This window comes from Myxocyprinus asiaticus, chromosome 19, assembly GCF_019703515.2.
Source record: "Myxocyprinus asiaticus isolate MX2 ecotype Aquarium Trade chromosome 19, UBuf_Myxa_2, whole genome shotgun sequence".
NCBI lineage: Eukaryota > Metazoa > Chordata > Actinopteri > Cypriniformes > Catostomidae > Myxocyprinus > Myxocyprinus asiaticus.
The window spans coordinates 43311373-43333059 of NC_059362.1; the positions used below are offsets into that span (position 1 = coordinate 43311373).

The 21687-nt window shown below is 34.4% G+C and overlaps 1 protein-coding gene across 1 annotated transcript; it reads left to right on the forward strand.

Annotated features, from left to right (window-relative positions):
- Window positions 1–1788: 1788 nt before the first annotated feature.
- On the forward strand, window positions 1789–21204 carry LOC127409737 (protein lin-28 homolog B-like). The gene is made up of 4 exons (XM_051644499.1): window positions 1789–1991; window positions 2526–2695; window positions 12701–12888; window positions 20913–21204. Exons 1-4 carry the CDS (start codon window positions 1982–1984, stop codon window positions 21202–21204), a joined length of 660 nt encoding a protein of 219 aa, XP_051500459.1. The 5' UTR covers window positions 1789–1981.
- Window positions 21205–21687: the final 483 nt, after the last annotated feature.

Here is a 21687-nt window from a genome sequence, read left to right on the forward strand (position 1 = left end):
GAGGAAAGAATATAGTGTTGGTAGAATAATGTGCTATTGATCCATATCTTGTTGTTTCTTGCTGCTACTTCTGTTTTATTGAAACTATACAATCTGACGTTCAGTGCTATTTCCCATGTATTCGCTAACGTTTCTTATGTCCAGTATAGACAAAAACTAATGAGTAACATATATATATATTTATCCGTCGGAACTGGATCACGGGATCAAACGGGGACATGTAGGGTGTGTCCATGACCGCGTGGGGCATGTTTCCCGGTGGTTACGGGGCTGTTTTATGAATGGTGGATGGGAAACTCCATAACATCTGACACCGGTGACCAGTTCCGTGACCTGCGCTGTAATGGCACGACCACCATCCACCCTCTTCACACATCAGCAAACACACAGCATCTTCTACACCAGAGCTGGCACAGGGGGAGTTGGGGTTTGGGGGCAGGGGTGAATTCCGGAGGGTGGACGGTATTGAGTGGGTGGGGGTGGGAGAAAGTGGGCGGGATGTAGAGATGGTGGGGGTAGTTGTTGATTAACGTGTTTTTCCTTTGACTCAAAGACGAAGAGAGAAAAACATCCTCCAGCATCAGGCTTGATCGTGAGGTTGTGAGAAGCAAAGAAACATATTTTCTGAACGAATTTCTCATAGAAATGGGAAGAAACCGCTTATATAGCAGGGGGAAATCATTTCAGATGGTACTAAGTTGACAGCAGATTTTCTGAATTGTTTGGCCACATTTTGTGAACTGAGCACTCAAATCAAAGAAACCCAGTCCGTATATGAAAGTATTATTGATTTGAATTTAATCTGGTCAATAGTTCCATCCTAGAATTGTGTTTGCCTTCATACTTATAGCTTTGTGTAAAACAGCACATTTCCCAGAACACTTAAAATACAACAATCAATTGAATGACTGCTGGTTGTTTTGGATCAATGCTCCACTCTCCCATCAAGTCTGACTTTTGTAGCTCATAGGAAAGCTGGAATGTCCTTTATCAAGCAATAAACTATGAAGACCTTATTTCCCATCAAACAATAGTACATTTTGGAAACGTTTAAACGACATAGTTTAGACATAGAAACATGAGTTGTAGATGAACGAAAGCCTACATTTATTCACAATGGATTAAATGTATAAATGTAGACTATTTTTCTAAAGGGTATTTAGGCGGAAGGCAAGTTTGTTTACTGATCTGTTATCCGACCATCCTTTTGGTTAATGGCACAAAGTTGTTGCCTAATAAGGTTATGCAATAAGACAATTATTACAGTTTAACGTGGCCCGCGAAATGTCCCAACAGGTTACTTTCCCTGATAAAACGATTTTTAATTCTGGAACTTTTTGTCGCGTTCCCCTACACTTTGCGAGAGAATTAAATATGAAGTGTTACACAAGTATTTACTTTCATGGCACCAAAAGTATAATGACTATGGTTACCAGAGGTTGGAATCTGGTTACATAACGCACCACTAAAATAGTTGCATTAAAATGAAAAATAACCCCCCTCCAAAATTGCTCGTTTTGTCGCTGGCACTTTTTAATGGCCATTCTAAAGACTTTCAGAACTTGCAGGTGAAAAGCTCTTATAAAGACATTGTAATACATGTTTATAAACTGAAACTGTTCAAACGGAGATGCTTTCCGTAGAGCTCAAGTACAGCCCGGTTCCGAGTCCGCTCCCTCTCCCGGGCTCACGGAGGAGTCACGTGTGCAGCGCTGAGAGCGAGCGAATGAGAAACGAAGAGCGGGAGAGAGAGAGAATGTGCGAGGGAGGGAAAGCGAGCGATAGAGAGAGAGGATATGAGATGTTAAAAGACTCAAGAGACATGACAAAATATCCAAAAGGGAGACGCACGCCGTACCATGCGCGCTAAATTTGTCCCCGCTGGAAATCGGGATGTCGGCTCGACGGTGACGCGCATCACCCCATTTCACGGAGGAAACGATTTCGCTGGAACTTTGGAACGGAGGGTCCGCGGGGAAACATGGCCGAAGGTTACGATGCTTTTTTATTTCTCTTTTCACTTGCGCACGTTTAGAAGGAGGCTCGTATTGTTGCACGCGCCCTGCGCTTTGTTTACGCAATTTGTGCGCGTGTTGAAGAGCCGTTTGCTCCAATGGTAGGGGGGGACGTGTGCACACCTGCCCCACGCCAGTGCCAGCGGCCGTAACAATATAGGCTACATAGTGTACTAACTTGGGCACATTGAGCAATCGTAATGCAGGCAATGCGCCATCTCATTAGAAGTGTAGCTCCACTTTTCATTGAGTTCCTTCAGTTTTCTAGGGGGTGGGTTTGGGTTGTAGCTAGAGTAGACCGATCGGTGCGCTGTGGCGGCTGGATGCACGCGTGTTGTTGAGGAGTAGTTGGGGATTTCCATCAGAAACGCTGCCCGCGCTGATCCACGATCAATGTACAATGCAAACCCAGTATAAATCTCATTAAGATGTACACACAACCACCAGCACACACACACACATGAACATCATCATCACGGCTGATTGGGCTTTTCTCCCTTGACCGCACAGGAGGGCCGCGCAGAGGTGGCGGGTCGGACCCCGCCAGGACTCCGCCGCAGATTCTGGCTGGCTCCGGTTACTGCAAGTGGTTTAATGTCCGCATGGGGTTTGGATTTATATCGATGACCAGCAGCGAGGGGAAGCCAGTGGACCCTCCACTGGACGTGTTCGTTCACCAAGTAAGTTCCTCAATCAGCTCATTTCAAATACGTGTGACCGATTTTACCCGTGCTCCTGACACATTTCGGTCTTTTTTTCACGTTATCTGTCGCATCTCATTGACATCAGCAGATGTGTTTGAGGAGAGCAGAAGTAAACATGCGCTCGTGTTTTTATCTCCTGTCACTTTAAGAGCCGCATTACTCACGCCAAATAAAACACATCTTTACGCCGAAACCGCTCTATTAGGAGTAAACACACGGTTTGCGTGGTTTAATACGGTGCACTTCTTAAAGGAACCTTCGAATACTTCATTAAGAACACACAGAGAGAGAAACAGTATGTAGACCTCTGACACTCAGATCTATTCAGGAACCTCGCAGGAACATGGCTGATAAATCTGCCAACATGTCGGAAAATGTGTCTCATGTAGCCATGTTTAAACACTGCATATAAGCAGACTGATCTTCGAAGAACATCATGTGCTCTCGTGTTTACACGTGTGTAGCTATAGTTCAGAAACCCCCTCTCTCTCTTGTGCACCATATTCCTTCAATAGGCCACATCGCTCATGGATATTCAGAACTGAATGAAACCCAGTACATGCACATATACAGTAGCCTATATATGCTACCCATAAGCTTAATATTTGTTCCTGACGTTTCTGTGGGTCTTTAAATGTCATGTAGGTTTCATATGGAGATTTCTTCATGCATTCCATTAACACTCAACTCTTTTCAATGTTGTTTTGCTGTCAGTTTTGCTGATTTATGCTGCTGTTACATTGTTTTCCTGTTTTATATACTGTGGACAATACTGTCAAGCAGTGTTATATATTTACTGGTGGGCAAATAAGATGTTAAAAATTGCTTCCTGTGACTTAACATTACAAAACACAGCTGGAGACATCTGCACAATAATAATGTGGCATTTTTATAAATCTTTAAAATGTTGCAAAAGCAGTAACATCATTTGGCCTATCTATCTATCTATCTATCTATCTATCTATCTATCTATCTATCTATCTATCTATCATCTTAAATAATTTAAAGGATTAAATCAAATTAAGATCTTGAGGCTATTAAAGTCACAATAGTGCATTTCCTGCATGCTTTATTTAATATTGTACTATTTAAATGACTAATTAATTTTTATTTTATTAAGATCACTAAAACAATATATATGTGTCTTACTATATACAGTATATAAACTATGTTTTAATTATATAATTACAAATGTATCTTTATTTTATTAAGACCACTAAAGCAATATATATATATATATATATATATATATTTGTTTTAGTGGTCTTAATAAAATAAAAAATAATTTTATATATTTTATGTATGTGTATCTATCTATCTATCTATATATATATATACATATATACATATATATATATATACATATATATATATATATATATAGATAAACAGTATATCAACTATGTTTTAATTATATTTTATTAATGTTGAACAAAGTGGTTTTGCAATTTTAATTTGTTTTAGTGAAAGAGATCTTGCTTTATGGATGCATGCTATGGTTAGTGAAACTATGATGTGCCATCATTGTCTTTTATTGTCTTTTAAAAACAGAATTATAGTTAATGTTGAATTATAGTGTTACGTGTTGATCATGTTGCAAAATAGTGAATATTTCTAATCTCTAAAGTGAAACAAATGTGAAGATTTTTATGAAACCATTTTGGTGCACTGTTATGGAACTGGAATACAGTGAAAGAAAGATGCTTTTTGCTAAAACAAAATGTGTCACCATGAAGTTATTTCCATTTTAATGAAAGATTTGTTTAGGTGAATATAATGTTGGCTAGATTTTCAATTGAATTGAAATTTGAACTGAAATCTTGTACGGAAATGAATTTTTCTGAATGATTTGACAGATTCCCATATAAACCTATTACAGTAGCAGCCCTAAACCTTGAGTGCATCCTGGGAAATGCAGTTTCTTTTGTCAGGCAGTAGCCAGACAGGCTGTTACATGAATAATTAATACATTGTGTATATATAATAGTCAGATTATTAAATAAATATTTATATCCAGAGATGAGCTTATCAAACTAATGGTTGAAATCAAATGGAAGCTCCATATCGGCAGTTATACATTATACTAATCAATACATAATAAATGCACTGGATTGCCATTATTTTGAAATATGTTAAACCAGATATCTTTATGTGAAATCTGGTCATTTCTATGACGCAAATTGACACCACTGAACTCTTCTACCACACACATGAACAGACAAATTCACGATCTGAATGATATTGATATTTTGAACACTCCTTAAGCATGTAACATTTCAGTTATTATTATGAGAAGAAGAACAGGTATATCAGTATGAAGTAAGCTATTTTGCTGTGACATTGCTGCTGTATGCAGTTGGAAAATGAAAGGGCCTTTTTTTCTTCATAGCTTGAGCATTTGAAAGCGTATTGATTATTAGGAAGGTTTGTGTCTGTCAGTTGGAAGAGCTGTACGGTTTTATTTCTTTTTGCTTTGGTATTGTACATTTGTGTGAATTTAGTTCTGTGTTTCTTTGTGCATGAATGCCTTGTGTTTTTAAAGCAGCAAACATACATTAGGTGAACCTGCGGTCCTTACAGATGCGAGTATTTCTGTGGCCACTAGCTCATTCACACATGCTTTCCATTCAGTTCTGTGTGTTATGATCTTATTTACCAATGATTATTTATCTTTAGTCTGGTTGAATATACACTGATTCCAGCATCCATGCATTTATTTGTTCAAATATCTTTGAACCGAACACTGTGCTTACTGTACAAAACACAATACTGATACTTGTTTCTGTAAAAAAGACAGGTACTTTTATTTGTTTGTTTCACAGCCTAATGGCACATGCAGCTGTCCCTGATAAAGATTTGCATTTCCCTCTGATGCAAAAGTTTATTTGTGCTGAATAGTGAATGCGTATGTGTTCATGCTACATTGAAATTGAAATAGCTTTTATGCTGTTGTGCAGGCTGTGCATGTATTATGTAGGTTTTTCTGCCGTTGTACAGTGTGAATGTATGTTTGAGATAAGAAGAAAGCATGTTTTTTAGAGTGTGTATGGCTGATTATTCACTCTGTGTGTCTCTCACCCTAATACTCGGGGGGCAATTGTATCAGGGGGTAAATGTTACACCAGATTTCTTCAATCACAAACAAGCTAGAGTGATGACCCTCATTCAGCACATGCTCAGTAGAGTTTTCTCTCTGTTTTGATAAAAAAGCGCAACTGTTTCTCTATGTTGTAACTTTTTTTGGTTATTTTGAAGTTATTAGAAATGATTTATTTTGGATGCCCAATATATTTCTTCTGCTGTCTAAAGTTTTGATGCTTTTATCTCTAGGTTGTTGTGTAGATATACAGTATAGCTAACACTGTCAAACAAATACAAATAACTTAAGAATGCACTTTATGTTACATTAACTTGTTTTATTCCTACATTTATGTACTTCTTTTGTGTGTGGCAATATTCTTCAAAATGTCAAATACTTTATGTAAACTACATATCCAAAACAAGCTGAACACGGTGTTCTTGAATTACTTTAGTGCTGTTTTATACATCAATAAACCAAGAGCCTAAATAATGAACATCACATTGGCGCACAAAACAGTTATTACAATTTTGAATAATTTATACACAGAAATCGAGTTACTAAAAAAACAAAACAGGTTGTAAATAGAAAATGTTGACGCAACAGGAGCGACAGCAATTGACACTTTTCATGATTAGTTAAAGCTGAAGTGTGTCATTTCTGCGCCACTGAATGGAACTGCATAAATAAACGTTTGTTTTCAAACAGCTTTCTGAATACGCCTCGTTTGCTGTTGATTGGACAAACAGATAGTCCCGCTACCAACTCACGCCATTGGTTGAGTCAGTGTTGTTGTGTCGGGTCGCTCAAAACAAACAGAGGAATTTTCATAGCGCCACAGAGACCTAGTGTTTACAGTTTTAGAGAAAATTAATCTACAGAAAGCTTACTTACAGTTGTCTCTCCAAATTCAGCTGGGATAGGGGTCCTTCAACATTCTTTAAAAAAGGAATTTTGTTAAAAGACAAATAAGGAGAAGGAGGCGTGGCTTCATCCGGCCCTCACACTCCCAATCATGTGTGTGTTTCATTAGGAGTGTGTTTGTGTTTGCATGTTTGTCCGTGATGTGTGTGCAGTGCATGCGTGTTTTTGTGAGTCTTCCTGCTTGAATGTTCATGTTGTGAGTGTGTGTCACTGTCATTTTAGGTGTTTGAGTTTGTGTGTGCATTTATTAGTTCACATGTTGTTCAGTTAATTTTGTGTGTGTAGTTTGGTGACAAATTTGTCCCAGAAGTTGGCTAAATATTGCAAAATGATTTGTATGCAAAATGTCAAATATTTATCAAATGTATAAAATATGTATACCATTAGGGATGCACAATACAAAATTTGTGTGCCGATACCAAGATACAATTATTTAGAACAACATCTGCTGATACTGATAGTTTGGTGGTTCTGCTTTAAATAATTTAAATAATAACATTTCTCTACAAGTTGTCAGTGTTTCAGAGTAACTAGTCGCAGTTATAAACAAAACACTGAAACAAAAAAGCGCATTATTAACTGAATTATAAATAGCCTTCTGTCAGTCTCACATTAGATTGGTAAGATTTCTTAATTTTATAATGTTCTTCACTCACATAAACTAAGTCCTAAATGAGTTCTTAATGATGAAGCTTGACCCTTTTTTAGTTGAATATTCCTTGCTGTGCTGAGCTTAAAGGTGACTTTCAAATGAGTTGTGTTCACAGTTTTTTACTTGCTTTGGATAAAAGCATCTGCCAAATGAATAAATGTAAAAAGTTTGAACGGTAGTTCGTGAAATTTAACCAGTGAAGAGTTTACAAACTGCAACTCTGCCGTCATAGCCACTAAACTAAATGTAATTCCACACAAGAGACATTTTCTTTCACACAGCGCACAAGTTGTGAATTAATTGTCTGATGCATTTTTTCCAACTCCTTTGACTGGATATAATCAGCCTTGATCATCGGCAGATTTTAAACAATCATATGACGTCCGATAATTGCCTGATATCGATTTTGTTTTTCAAAATCACATTTTTTTTTAAAAAAACATCGGTTGACAGCATCGGTTGACAAGGCAGCCTGGAGATCTTGAAATTGAAACAAGGAGGAGCAAACACTTCTAACTGGCCAAGATGGCACAGTTGTCTCTCCTCTCCTCCAACTTTTCTTCCTGCATAATAGCATTCTCTCTTCAACAATCAATATTCCAAACATTATAGTTTGCTAGTTTACATGCATTATATTATAGATGGATAGAGACAGTTTATATATTAATTCATAATAGTGAATTATGTTGTGCATATGTGTGTGTGTGCATATATATATATATACGGTTTTAATGCTTTGGCAGTATAAAGCTTTTTACCATGCCAGTCTTGCATCTTGAATCTAAAGAGGAGTAATTGAGCTTCATAATAGCAGGAATATCAGACCTAATGCACATACAGACTATAAGGGTCATCTCTGTTACGCAGTTCGTTTTGAATTGTATAACTTAAAGAAAAAATGAATATGCTTGTGTTGTAATTTAAGGAAGTATTTCTATAGACGGTTCTATCATACTTTAAGAAATATGAAGATATATCATGGGGACGTGAATGCGTACTACACAGTATGACCCACAACACCCAGTGTTATTTTAATAGTTCATTACCTGCCTTTACTGGTGCTGTTGTCCAGCATTATTTCTTTACTTTTTTTTTTTTTTGTTCTTTCTCATTTTTGCAACACTAGTTCTTTTTTGACTTAAGTGTTTACATTCTTTTCTTTCCACTTTTAATTTTTTCTTTAGAGCTCAGTTTCTCTTTGTCTTCTGCATCTATCCATTTCTTCATTTCTCATCTTGAGTGGGAACAGAAGCTGCAGATCACATGACTTCCTCCTTCAGCTATGCCCATATTAGGGCGGAAGGGCGAGTGAGTGGGTGGAGCCAGCTACTGATCTGACACAAACAAGCACTCACTTTCCAAGAGTTTGATAGTAGTTCTGTAGTACTGAAATCTATGGACAATATTAACTTTTTTTATTGCAAATGTAATATTTTATTTCATACATTTATCATTTTAGTTATCACTGGTTTAACTTTCATTCTTAGATTTGAGAAAGCCCTGTGCATTATTACTTTTATTCATAGTTTAATTGTAGTATTTTTTCAGCCTTATAAGAACCGTAAAAACTCTTTAGTAAGTTGCTTTTAGAAGAAAACATCTGCTAATAGCATGAATGTTAAATGTAATTTTGAGGTGTGTTGTGCTGTCAGTTCACAGTTTAAAATCGTGAATCATGTTTTGCAAAAGTAAACTATCCCAGGACAAAAGTTCAAAACAAAAATGTTTTTAAATAAGTTTTAATTAAATGAATAAAAAACAATTGTAACAGTTGAGTTGTTTTTGTGTGTGTCTATTTTCTTTTCATTTTGACCTCTAAATGCATAACTCTCATTAATCAGGGTTTAGCTTTATTCTGTAGGTTTATATAGTTTATAAAACAGTTTTTTTTTTCCATTTAATTTTCTGTACTGATCCCTTTTGATTAAAATGGAGAGGAACAAAATCTTTGTATGTTTTAAGAAAGAGACTCTTCTGGCTTTTCTTTTGCTTTTCTATTATGATTGTATAATGATCTATAAACTCAATGCTTGTGCATTTACATCTAAAATCAAGAGACTTTCAATTTCATTTAAGAGTAAATAAACGCATTTATTCACCCACACAGAAAACAATGTGATGGAAATAACATTCAGAAGTGTAACACAAACTTTTCGTTGCCCAAAAAGTGAAAATTTAACACAGAAATTGCTAGTTCCAGATTGAGTCCACATTGAAAATCAAAGATTAAAATTTCAACAATTGTTTAATGAGAATATTTAACATTTTAAGAGTGAAACTTTTTCACTTTTTCTGTTCTACAAATTAAACCTTTTGTTGCTTAAATAGTAAACTGCCTGAGTAGACATACTAGCACATATTAATAGTCTCTATATAAGTTGTTTTCATAAATGAACTGTCTTTCTATTGAACATAGCATAATGAAGTTAAACATATTTACTTTACACACAATTTTAAGATTTCTTAGTCATAACTCACACACTGAGCTCATATCTGGCTGCTGTCAGTGGTGTGTGTGGAGTGATGTAGTGCGTGTCAGCAGATCAAATACTGTGCGAGTGTGTGTTGTTAATTTAATGCAGGGAAAGGGGATGCCGGTGTGTGTGTTTGAAGGGGGTTGGGCTGAGGTCGTAGGTCACAGTAAAGGATGAAAACATGTGGAGGAGGGGAGTGTGTGTGAAATATGTCCAGCCTTTTGGTGGCACTCTCTGGATTTTGCTTTCTGTCTGTTGTCTTTTCTTGATTTCTGTCTTACTCTTTACATCTGATGTGTCTTTGTCACTTACTGAGTGTTGTTTTCATGTTTAAATAGAACCAGTTCTCCATCACGCGCACACACACACACACACACACACACACACACACACACACACACAATGCTCATGTAACTGTGATTATTGGTTAAGTCTTTTAGTTAATTTTGTCATGTTGTAATTTAAAACTTAATTTCATTATTTTATGTTATATACAATTTAGAACAGTATTACAAACCTCTCCTGTTATGCTCATCATGTTGTAATTCATTTAGTTAATTGTGTTTTTAGATGGAAAATTGTAATTAAAGGCTCAACTTTTTATTCAATAGCTATCTGTCTGTCTGTCTGTCTGTCTTTAAAAATTAATTACGGTAAATTATGGCATTTTAAGTGTATTAATGATAATACAAAAAGGTTGCATTTTAATAAAACAATTATTACACAAATATTCATAAGTGGAACATATCGACTAACTATACTCAAATTATAAAATACAGCGTTTATCCGCTGTAGATTTATTTTCTGTGGAAATATAAACCGAGCATATTGTACATTTCACTGAACATGTTTGTGTGAATATATTGTAGGTTTTCCTGGCAGAGGGGTTTCTCTAAGAGGTTTGTATTAACCCAATGCTCTCTCGATATGGATTGCTAATTTTAGCCTGTCGCCAGTTCTGTGTGTGTTTGAACATTTACATAAGTCAGGATGCTTTTGATTCTAATTAAGAAATATTATTTAAATGAATTCTTATCACCCACATTGCTGGACATAATCATGAAAAGAACAAATGTCTTTCTGTTCCATTAATATTGTGCTGGTTCGAGAGGTGAGGGTAAATTGTGTTGTGTTGAAGATGGTGTGTATGCACTTGGAATAACATTCAGAAATCCAGAAATGGAAGGTGATATGATACATTTCTTGACTTTCCAAATCAGTCATGACAGTAACAATAAAATGCTGTATTTAGAATTTAACTGTGAAATAAATGCAGGCTGTGGTATAAACATTATATTGGACTGAATTGTTGAATAATAGCATTTTATTGTTTTGTTTATTTCATAAGTTTTGATGGAATTATATTGTAGTGAGCTATGTGATTGTTATGTCTTGTGAACATTTATTTATTTCTCACATATGTTTATGATTTGTTAGCCAGGCACTCACAGATCTTAAAACTCAACAATGAATTATCATTTTAGAGATAAAAATTTAAAGAAACTCTGAACCTTCGAAACTGCAACCATACAGTTTATTCATGCCGCAGTGCATGCTTGGAACCAAAGAACGTATGTGGACATCAGATTATTACAGTTAATCTGTAAATATATAGAAAAGAAACCGGCTACACCATTACAGTAATTATATTAGCCCTCTTCACTGTTAATTTAGTTGCAATAAATTGTAGAACTAAAACAATTGTGCGAAAATATGGCAGCTTGTAGCCACAGAATATTCTGTAAATTCACTCTGTTTTAAAGTGAAGGAAATCATCACATTTCTCGTTACCCACGCTGTGCCGTTTGCATTTGATTCATGCATTACGTTTCTGTCAATTTAATTAAATGAATAATTTAAATATAAATCATATGAGTAAATGTATCGGTGCTTCGGAGTTTTGTACTGATGAATAATTTTTCCATAGCAACATGAACTGGAATAATCAACCTTGTTCATTAGTATTCATGAATAACTTTATCTAGAATCACAAATTTGTTGTCTGAAATTACTTTAAACTATGGTTATTTGATGCATGAACTTTAACAACCTTCTCACGTTCATTTGCTTTCATCTGTGTATGTTATAGCTGTCGAAATGTGAATTAAGTCTAAATCTTTAGATATATCTTCGGTCTTTTCTATCGAAGTCCTGCACTATATCTGAGCTGTGATCTGACTTTATTATAGAATTAATTATACTATACTTGAACAGTAAAATATAATTCCATGCAGAACACATTTCTTAAAGTTGGAATTGTCAATATTGATCCTATACTGTATAGATTTTATTTATAAAGAATTACATTTTACTAAAATAGACTTGTGGCTAAATTGTGGTTACAATTTTCGTCCTTTTAGATGATACTGAGAAATCATCACTGTCCAAAAGTCTGAGACCACATTGAAAATCTGGGATTCAAAATGTAATAAACTTGGAAATAAAAAGAAAGTTAGTGAAGAAAAATGATGCCAATCAAAAGAGAAAAAATATTGTATATTAGAATATAAAATCAAATCAAATCAAATCACTTTTATTGTCACACAGCCATGAGCAATTTGTGAATTTGTTATAACATGGATCATCAGGTTTCACACAAGGACTCAAGTGCATGCTGTCATTTAGCAAAGAAATCGTGAAATTCATGTTTCAACTTTTCACTTAATTGTTATGCTGATAATATAATTTGTTATGGAAAAAAAATCCATTAGAAAATAATGCAAATTATAAGCATTTTTACTAGTGATATCAAACTTTTGGATCCCACTGTATGAGTGTGTCTATCTGTGGTGTAAGACATCTGTAATGAAATAATGTTGTGTGTGTGTGTGTGTGTGTGTGTGTGTGTTTAGAGTAAGCTGGTGATGGAGGGTTTCAGGAGTTTACGGGAGGGCGAGCAGGTGGAATTCACCTTCAAGAGGTCGAGTAAAGGTCTGGAGTCGCTCAGGGTCACGGGGCCCGGCGGGGGCCCCTGCTCTGGCAGTGACCGACGCCCAAAAGGGAAGGCCCCGCCCCTCAAGCGTAAACCAAAGGGAGACCGGTGAGTCCGCTGGGCATGATGGGATATGTAGTTTTATGTGTTGTTTCTCATTCAAGTGTCAGCAAAGAACTAAACAGGCACAGATGAACTAAAATAGCTGTTCATTTATTCACATTGTGCTGTTTTCGTTCTGAATTAATTAATTAATGAGTTTTTCATGGGTGCTAGACTGTACGCCGGCTCTCGTGCTTGACAAATGTAATTTTACTCTGTTTCTGTTCTGTCTTAAGCAGCTGTCAATGGTCTTTTCCTCCAGAGTCATAATGCTTTTAAAAGTTTTACTGTTATAGATAATAATAGTCATAGTACAATTATATATATATATATATTTTTTTAAACAATATAATAGTAAGATTAATAATTGTAATAGTTTAATAGTGATTATTTTGTAATGATCAGTATTGCTAGTAGCAATAATAAATAATTGGAATGAATAATTATAAGTTCTTAATTAGTAGAATATTTAAAATAGATGCTTCTTATTTTTTATGAATAGACAAAATCAAAACCTTACAAACATATACATTTATTTATAGTTTTAACTTCATATTTTAGTTTTGTGTACTTGTTTATTGAGTCAAATTACTTAAAATTAGTAAATCATTAAATACATATTGACATTGTTAAAAAACTATACAATAATTAAATTAATCATAAAATCAATAATTAAATGAATAAATGTCCCTTGTATTTCATTGTAGAACTGGGTTGCGTTTATTTTAGCATAATCTTTAGCATGAGAAAAAGTCTTTTCATTTTCACAGTTATTGGCATGTCAGTCAACTACAGTGGGTGTCACCTTTCCAAATCTGTTTCTTTGGACTTGGTCAGTGTGTTTAGGAGTGTTTTTCACAACGCAACTATGGATGAGCTTGATACAATAAGAGATTTCTTGTCAACTCTTGCAGATGAAGTTGCCAAACAAAACATTGCCAATCGCTTTATTTGAACACTTATAGAAAATGTTGGATCAAATAAATGACTATAACATTGGCTTAGGTGTTGATTCTGTGAGAGAAGGTCATTATGGAATAGGACGTCCTACTTTGATAACCATAACCCTGAAAATGAAAAGAGGCGAAGCTGGTGCTTAAATCAATCTAAAGATAATGCTAAAAAGAAATTGAATGCAAACTAGTGCTAAAATAAAATAAAGGGACATTTATGGATTTATTTAGTGATTTAATGATAAATGTAATTATTTTTATTTTTTTATTTTTATGATTTCATCATGTATTTAATTGTTTAATGATTTAATTGTGAGTCCTTTCTGTAAATGTGTGGAAAAAGGCCAGTTTAGGAAATGATAAATTGTTATTAAATGGTTATCCCATTTGTTTTTAAATGCTTAGTTAATGGTTGTATTTCGTGTGATTTAGTTGAAAGTTAATAATTTGTTATAAATTATATATGTACGTATATATGTACTGTATGTTGGAAATTATAAATGTAAATGTTTTTAATTTAGCTTTTTTATTTAAGGAACAGGAATAGTTTAACCTCAATGTATCAAACGCTTTCAACAAATTAAATTTAGCTTTCATTTTAATTGTTTTATAATTACATATTATTTCAAAACTGAACCAGCACAGTTACACCAATTATTTAGTATTACAAATTAATCTGTATTTGTAATATTCCTTTATATAAAATAATTTAGTTGCATTTGATCAGGTTGTAGCCCATTTAATCTTACGTTCAGACAGGATTATTGAATCAAAATCTGTTTCACATTAGAATTAACAATTTTACCAACACTTGTTGGTTTGGATTGGATGTCTCAGTGCATTTCAGGGTTAAAATTCTCAATATTTATGTATCAATTAAACAACTCTGCATTAAAGAATAAAATTACAGTATTGATAATGCTCTGTAAAGCAACATGAATTATAGCTAGTAGTTTGTATTTTGTTGTAGATGGTGCATTTTTCTGTTCACATATGATTCTCATTGATTGTGAGTTGGTCATCCACTTTCTGTTGCCATGGTGATTTGAGGAAAAAATGGACAAACGGAATACGTCTTTTCAGTCTGTTATGTTAAAGCTATTTATAAGTGTATGTACATGCATTTGTGTGGGTGAGCTTTTTATAACACTACAGTCCATCTCTGTAGTGGTGTGAACAGAGAGATGGACGTGGGATTACAGAAGTTTCTTAAAGATGAAAGTGTATGTACATTAGGACATGAACCCACAAAAGTGGCTAATTACTTGATCTTGCTAAGATATGTGATGTGTCAAGTCATTGAAAATTCATTTTAAGAAACTTCAATTGAATCAATCACACTGGTTCATCATATTTGAGTATTCAGCTGTTGGTCTTACAAGTTGAAGGTCATGTAATCAACATGATCTTCTATAGATCTATGAGTTTAGATTAATGGTTCTTTGTATGTTTAGCAGTCTGGGCTGTTGTGATATCATTGGACAGACGTGAATATTTAGGATTTCTGCTTTACGTTTTTCAAAGATTAACAGTGGGGTAAATTCTGGGGTTGTTTTATCTTTCAGACTTGTGAATAAACAGCAAAGTTCTGATGTAAAATGAAGAAGAAATGTTTTATATTCTGCACTATTTTTAGGTGACTAATCAAATGTTAGCATTGACCACGTCGATACCTTTGTTCAAAAAGGTCAGATTTCCTTGCTTCCATTGTGGTACATTATCAAATAATGTTGGATAACATGATCGTCAGGTTTTGCACAAACTTGTGGAGTTCATGCCTGCTTGAGTGCATGCTGGCATTAAACCAAAACACATAATAGGGTACAAAAGGGCTAAAGGCACACCTTAAAGGAAATATGCTTTTTTTTCTGGTCACAAAATGTATCAAGATAGAAAAAAATGATTTCTTTCTATTGAATATTGATGGAGCAACATCATTTCTATGAAGATAAATAAGAACAGAAGGTTGTTTTTACGAAAATTCATTAAAAAAAAGACAAATAAAAGGTTGTGGTGGGGGGTAATAGTGATATTGTGTAGATATAGGGGCAGTAGTTAAAGTGCAAAATTTGCCAGCTAATGCAAAACATTTTGAGACAGCAATATGCTTTATTGAGTAACAAATTAAGATAATGCTTGTTCAAAATAACTCCAGAAAAGGGTGCAAAATTACTTGTTAATTTCAAACACATTTGGCATTTTTAACATCTCAAGTATTCTGTAAACAAATGAATCTCCATTATGATTGGATCAGTCAATGTGAGCCCACTTTGCATTTTTTTCAGAACACATTTATTCCCCCCACTTAAACAACAATGTGTTTTATGGGGCATTTAGCCTCTGCAACATGGGGATTTTTTTTTACCCCAGATACCATCTTTTCACTTATTGGACAGTTATTAAAAAACTTCTAGTTTAATGACCTTGATCAAAACTGAAAATGATAAATAGGTATTTTGTCTCAAAATAAATGTGTTGATTTCAGGGAGTTTCATTAGCTACATAAATTTGCAACATTTACAATCTTTACACACCACATGCAAAGATGTCTGAATTAATTAATTAATGAGTTTTCCATGGATGCTAGACTGTACGCCGGCTCTCGTGCTTGACAAATGTAATTTATACTTGAATGTTTTTTGGAAATTTTCTGTTCTGTCTTAAGCAGCTGTCAATGGTCTTTTCAAACCTCCAGAGTCATAATGCTTTTAAATGTAATAAATAATAATAGTCATAGTACAATTATACATTTTTTAAATAATATAATAGTAAGATTAATAATTGTAATAGTTTAATAGTGATTATTTTTTAATGATAGGTATCGCAAGAAACAATAATAAATAATTGGAATGAATAATTATTGAACGTCCTTAATTAGTAGAATATGGATCAGGAAAATTTAGCTGTTCATAGTGACAAACAAGTGTTAAGGAAAGTGCTGATGTAGTTTTTGTTGCTATTTGTGTTTTGGGAGAAACTAAAGTCAAAGGAGCCTTTTACCCCGTTGTACCCTACTAAAAAAAAATTAAATTCAGGTTTATTTACAATTCAACTTTTTACACAAATTCTTAAGATAACATTATACATTTTAATTAAAACGTTTGTCACAAATTATAAAAAAGGCAAAATATAAGCATTTCACTAGTGATCTCAGATTTTTGCCATGGAATTAAAATTTATGATGTCATAATGACGTCATTCAGCTTTGTGCAATGTAAGTTAAGTTGTGCAGAAGCTTGTGCACAGTACACTTGTGTAAAGTAGTGAGACTCCTTGTAAAACTGAATTGTTTTTGAACCAGTAGTCTACACGCAGCAGCTACATGATTTGGTAAACTACACTGCCACCTAGAGGCTGAAAACAGTCATTGCAGATACACACAGCAGTGCAGGTTGTGCAGCCCGAGGTGAAAGGGGGGTTCGCGACGGCCGACCGAAAGGGAACGAAGAAAACGACCGAGGGGGGCCCCGATTAAAGTTACGCCATATTTATTTATTTATTTATGTATTTTTTTAGTTAGTGTGTTTTCTGGTCTGTCAGTCAAATAAACTTCTGAAAGTCTAAGATGAACTCTAAAATGTGTCTTTAAATACAGAAATTATAGTTTTGTTTTTATTATAACTAAAAGGACTGTCGCCTGTACATCTAGATGCAGTTTATATAAATCCCATACCTTTGTCATCAATTATCAGGGGATTTTAAAATGTGTTTGCTTAAAGGAATATTCCAGGTTTAATACAAGTCAAGCTCAATCGACAGCATTTGTGGCATAATGTTAATTACCACAAAAATACTTTTTGACTTTTAAAAAAAACAAAAAAACAAAAAAACAAAAAAGAAAAGCAAAAATCAAGGTTTCAGTGAGGCACTTACAATGGGGGCCAATTTTTGGAGGGAAATGTGACGCTTATAATTTTATAAAAGCACTTACATTAATTCTTCTGTTAAAACTTGTGTATTATTTGAGCTGTAAAGTTGTTTAAATCGTCATTTTTACAGTTGTTTTAGGGTTTTTGGGTTTGTTGACATTACATAATCGCAACAAAGTTGTAAAATTGTCTATAACTTTACATAGAAAAGGTTAGTAAGCAATTTTATCACACTACAATCACGTTAACACACATATTGTTTACGTCTTGTTGCTGTACTTTTAATACAGTGAGTATTTTAATGTTTACGGGTTGGCCCCCATTGTCTTCCATTGTAAGTGCCTCACTGTAACCTTGATTTTTGCTTTTTTTTTAAAAGAGGGAGGAGTCCAAATTATTTTTTGTGGTAATCAATATTATGCCACAAATGCTGTCGATTTGTGCTTAACTTGTATTGAACCCGGAATATTCCTTTTAAATAATTTTTTGTGTTTTTAAATAGAAAAACAAAATGACTGAACCCAGTTAACATCTCCGAGATGCCTGTTTTAGATCTTTTCATCTGGAAAGCATCACAATCTAATTAACATCTGCTAAACATCTTAAAAAGATCAGATTTACAACCCTGGTAGTACACGTATATCACCCAGACGTCTATTTGATGTGTGTGTTTACATCTGGAAGAAGTATCTTTAACGTTGTTTGCTCATCTGCAATATGTCTATAAGATGTTTCCTCTCGGATGTCAATAAGACATTCATCAGATGAGACATTTATGATTTAGAATGTTTGTAAATCTGATCTTTTTAAGATGTTTAGCAGATATTAATAATGAAAAGACCTAAAACAGACATCTCGGAGATGTACGTGTGCTATCTGGTAAACATTCTAAATCATAAACATCTCATGAATGTCTTATTGACATACGTCTTCCATATGTAAACACTCACATCAAATAGACGTCTGGGTGATGTGTGTGTACTACCAGGGTATTGAGATGCTTCTTTCTCTCCTACAAACACACACAGACACACATTAGTGGCACTGAAAGATCTGATTCTCTATATTTAGAGTCAGTAATTTCATTTCCTACTCGTGCTTGTTTCCATGCACCGGAATTTCCGTGGTAACCGATGGCTCCATGGTAACATACAAGATCTCTGTAAACTCTTGCTTCTCTTGCTTTAAACTCTTGTGTCCTGATTTCTTACAAAAATTGCTGGAGAGTGTTCTCTTATTTTTATTTTTTTTATTTTGGCTATGGATATATATTTTTTTTAATTGATTGTTGGAATTACTGGACTGACACTCTATTAATGACTCGTATATAATTAAAAACTAAGCTTTTCACAGCTTGTAGCAGAGTGTCCATGACAAAAACAAAACAAAAACAAAAACAGCCAGTTTTTCATTGTTTATCAGGCATCTTTCACCGGAGTTAGTCATGGCTTATCCTATACTGCCCCCTAGTGACATACGCTGGTTATGAGTGGATCTCACAAAAAGTCACCCCAAAAATCCAGACAAATTATAAAAAATATAATTATGAAAATCTTAAAAGGAATATATTATATATATTTAATATTTTATTTTTACATATTTTTATAATAATATTTTTAATACTTTTTATTGAATTTTGGGGTGAGTTTTTATATATATACATATTATGTACACATATATATGTATTTACTGTATATATAGCTTTGTCAAATATATATAAAACAAATTTGCGCTTATTTATTTAATTTTGTGCTCGTTGTAGAAGCATAGTTTCGATCAATTCCTTAATAGAAATTAAAAACAAAGTACACTTTTTCTGTGACAATAAAATATAATAAATAGTAAATGGTAATCAGGTGTCTTAATTCACAGTGAATAAAAATAAATACATAAATAAATCCACTAACCTGGTAAAAAAAAAAAAACACAAATTCAAAGAAACAATTTTTTTTTTTTAAGTCCAAGATTAGATATGTTTTCCTAAGAGTTTTATAAAATATACATGTGATAAACCAAAAGGCTCAAAGTTGCATATTTCGTTGAATTTGCAATTTTAAGCTGAGCTGTGTACATTTTTTTAGATTATTAAATACTTTATCATATCCTAATTTGATGTGCAGTCAACTATAAATAAGATATACACTGGTAATGGGTAAATCCCACGAAAACATTTTCACTCCAAAATTCAAGGGGAAAAAAATACATTAAAAAGCCTATTTTTAGGACTATTAGGATTTATTTAAAAAAAAAATTTTTTTTATCATTGAGTATAATTTCTACAGTGCCTTAAAGGAATAGTTCACCCAAAAATGAAAATTGTCTCATCATTTACTCACCCTCATGTCATCTCAGATGTGTATGAATTTCTTTCTTTTGCTGAACACAAATGAAGATTTTTAGAAGGATATCTCAGCTCTGTAGGTCCTCACAATGCAAGTGAATGGTGACCAGAACTTTGAAGCTCCAAAAAGCATATAAAGTCAGCATAAAAGCAATCCATACCACTCTAGTGGTTAAATCCATCAATATTTAAGTCGTTATTTACTGTAAATTCTCCTCCCTGCCCAGTAGCTGGTGACATGCACAAAAAATGCGAATCACCAAAAACAAAAGAAGTTTGTGAAAGTGAAAGTGGAGATTTAAAGTAATAAAGGACTTAAATATCAATCTGTTTCTCACCCACACCTATTATATCGCTTCTGAAAGATATAGATTTAACCACTGGAGTCTTAAGGATTACTTTTATGCTGCCTTTATGTGCTTTTTTGAGTTTCAAAGTTCTGGCCACCATTCACTTGCATTTTATGGACCTAAGAGCTGAGATATTCTTCAAAAATTCTTTGTGTTCTGCTGAAGAAAGAAAGTTATACACATCTGTGATGACATGAGGGTGAGTAAATTACGAGAATATTCATTTTTGGGTGAACTATCCCTTTAATGGAAATTCACAGGAAAATAGTCTCCTGCATTAATATAAAATGTACTGATAAAAAACTAAAAGGATACGCACACTTCAAAACAATAAAATTGCATATTCATACCAACACAAGGCATTGAGTGAAAGATCCAAGACCATATATATTTTACAATCAAACTTGTAAAAAATATACATGTGATAAACCAAATGGCTGAAAGTGTCATTTTTCATTGAATTTGCAATTTAAAGGTGGGAGTGAAAATGAAAATAAACATTTTTGTCCTTCTGCAGGTGTTATAACTGTGGAGGTCTGGACCACCATGCTAAAGAGTGTGGCCTTCCGCCCCAGCCAAAGAAGTGTCACTACTGTCAGAGTGTCACACATATGGTGGCCCAGTGTCCCCACAAGACGGCACTGTCCCCCTCCACCTCTCAGGACCCCCAGCGCCCCACCACCTCAGCTCAGTCCCAGGAAGAGGAGAGTCGCTCAGGCTCATCACCTCGAGAGGGCCTCTCGTCCTCTCCAGAGGAAACATCTCAATGTGGAAGTCACTCCCAGCGCTGGAGAAAAAGCCGCGACTGAAAGTAACCTCTCCACTGACCCCTAACCTCTGAAAGGTCGCTTTTGACTTTTCACCTTATCCCGACAAAGCCCGGACCCAAAATCATCTACCTCACATGCCTGGGTAACCGTGCAGCTATGGTATCAGTCGATGTGTGATACAGACCTGTGTGTGTCTGTGTAGTTTGTTTTCACTGAGCAACCACAGCAAACTCTGCGACTTGTGTGTGTATTGGAGTGAGTGTGTGTGCAGTTGTGAGAAGTGTGTTTGAAGCAATGCAGCCGGAAAAATTACAGAGCAAAATAGACGATCAATTTTAGAAATCTAGCTTTGAAGAAAAACATTTACATCTCAAAAACCTGTCCATGGCATTATTTTAAAGCAGTTGAGATTCAGAAACAACCACAAACCGAAGTGAGTCTTTAGTGATGTCATAAACAAGAATGTAACCCCATATTCAGGAATGGGGGCGGGACTAAATGTAAATATTATGCGTTTTCAAT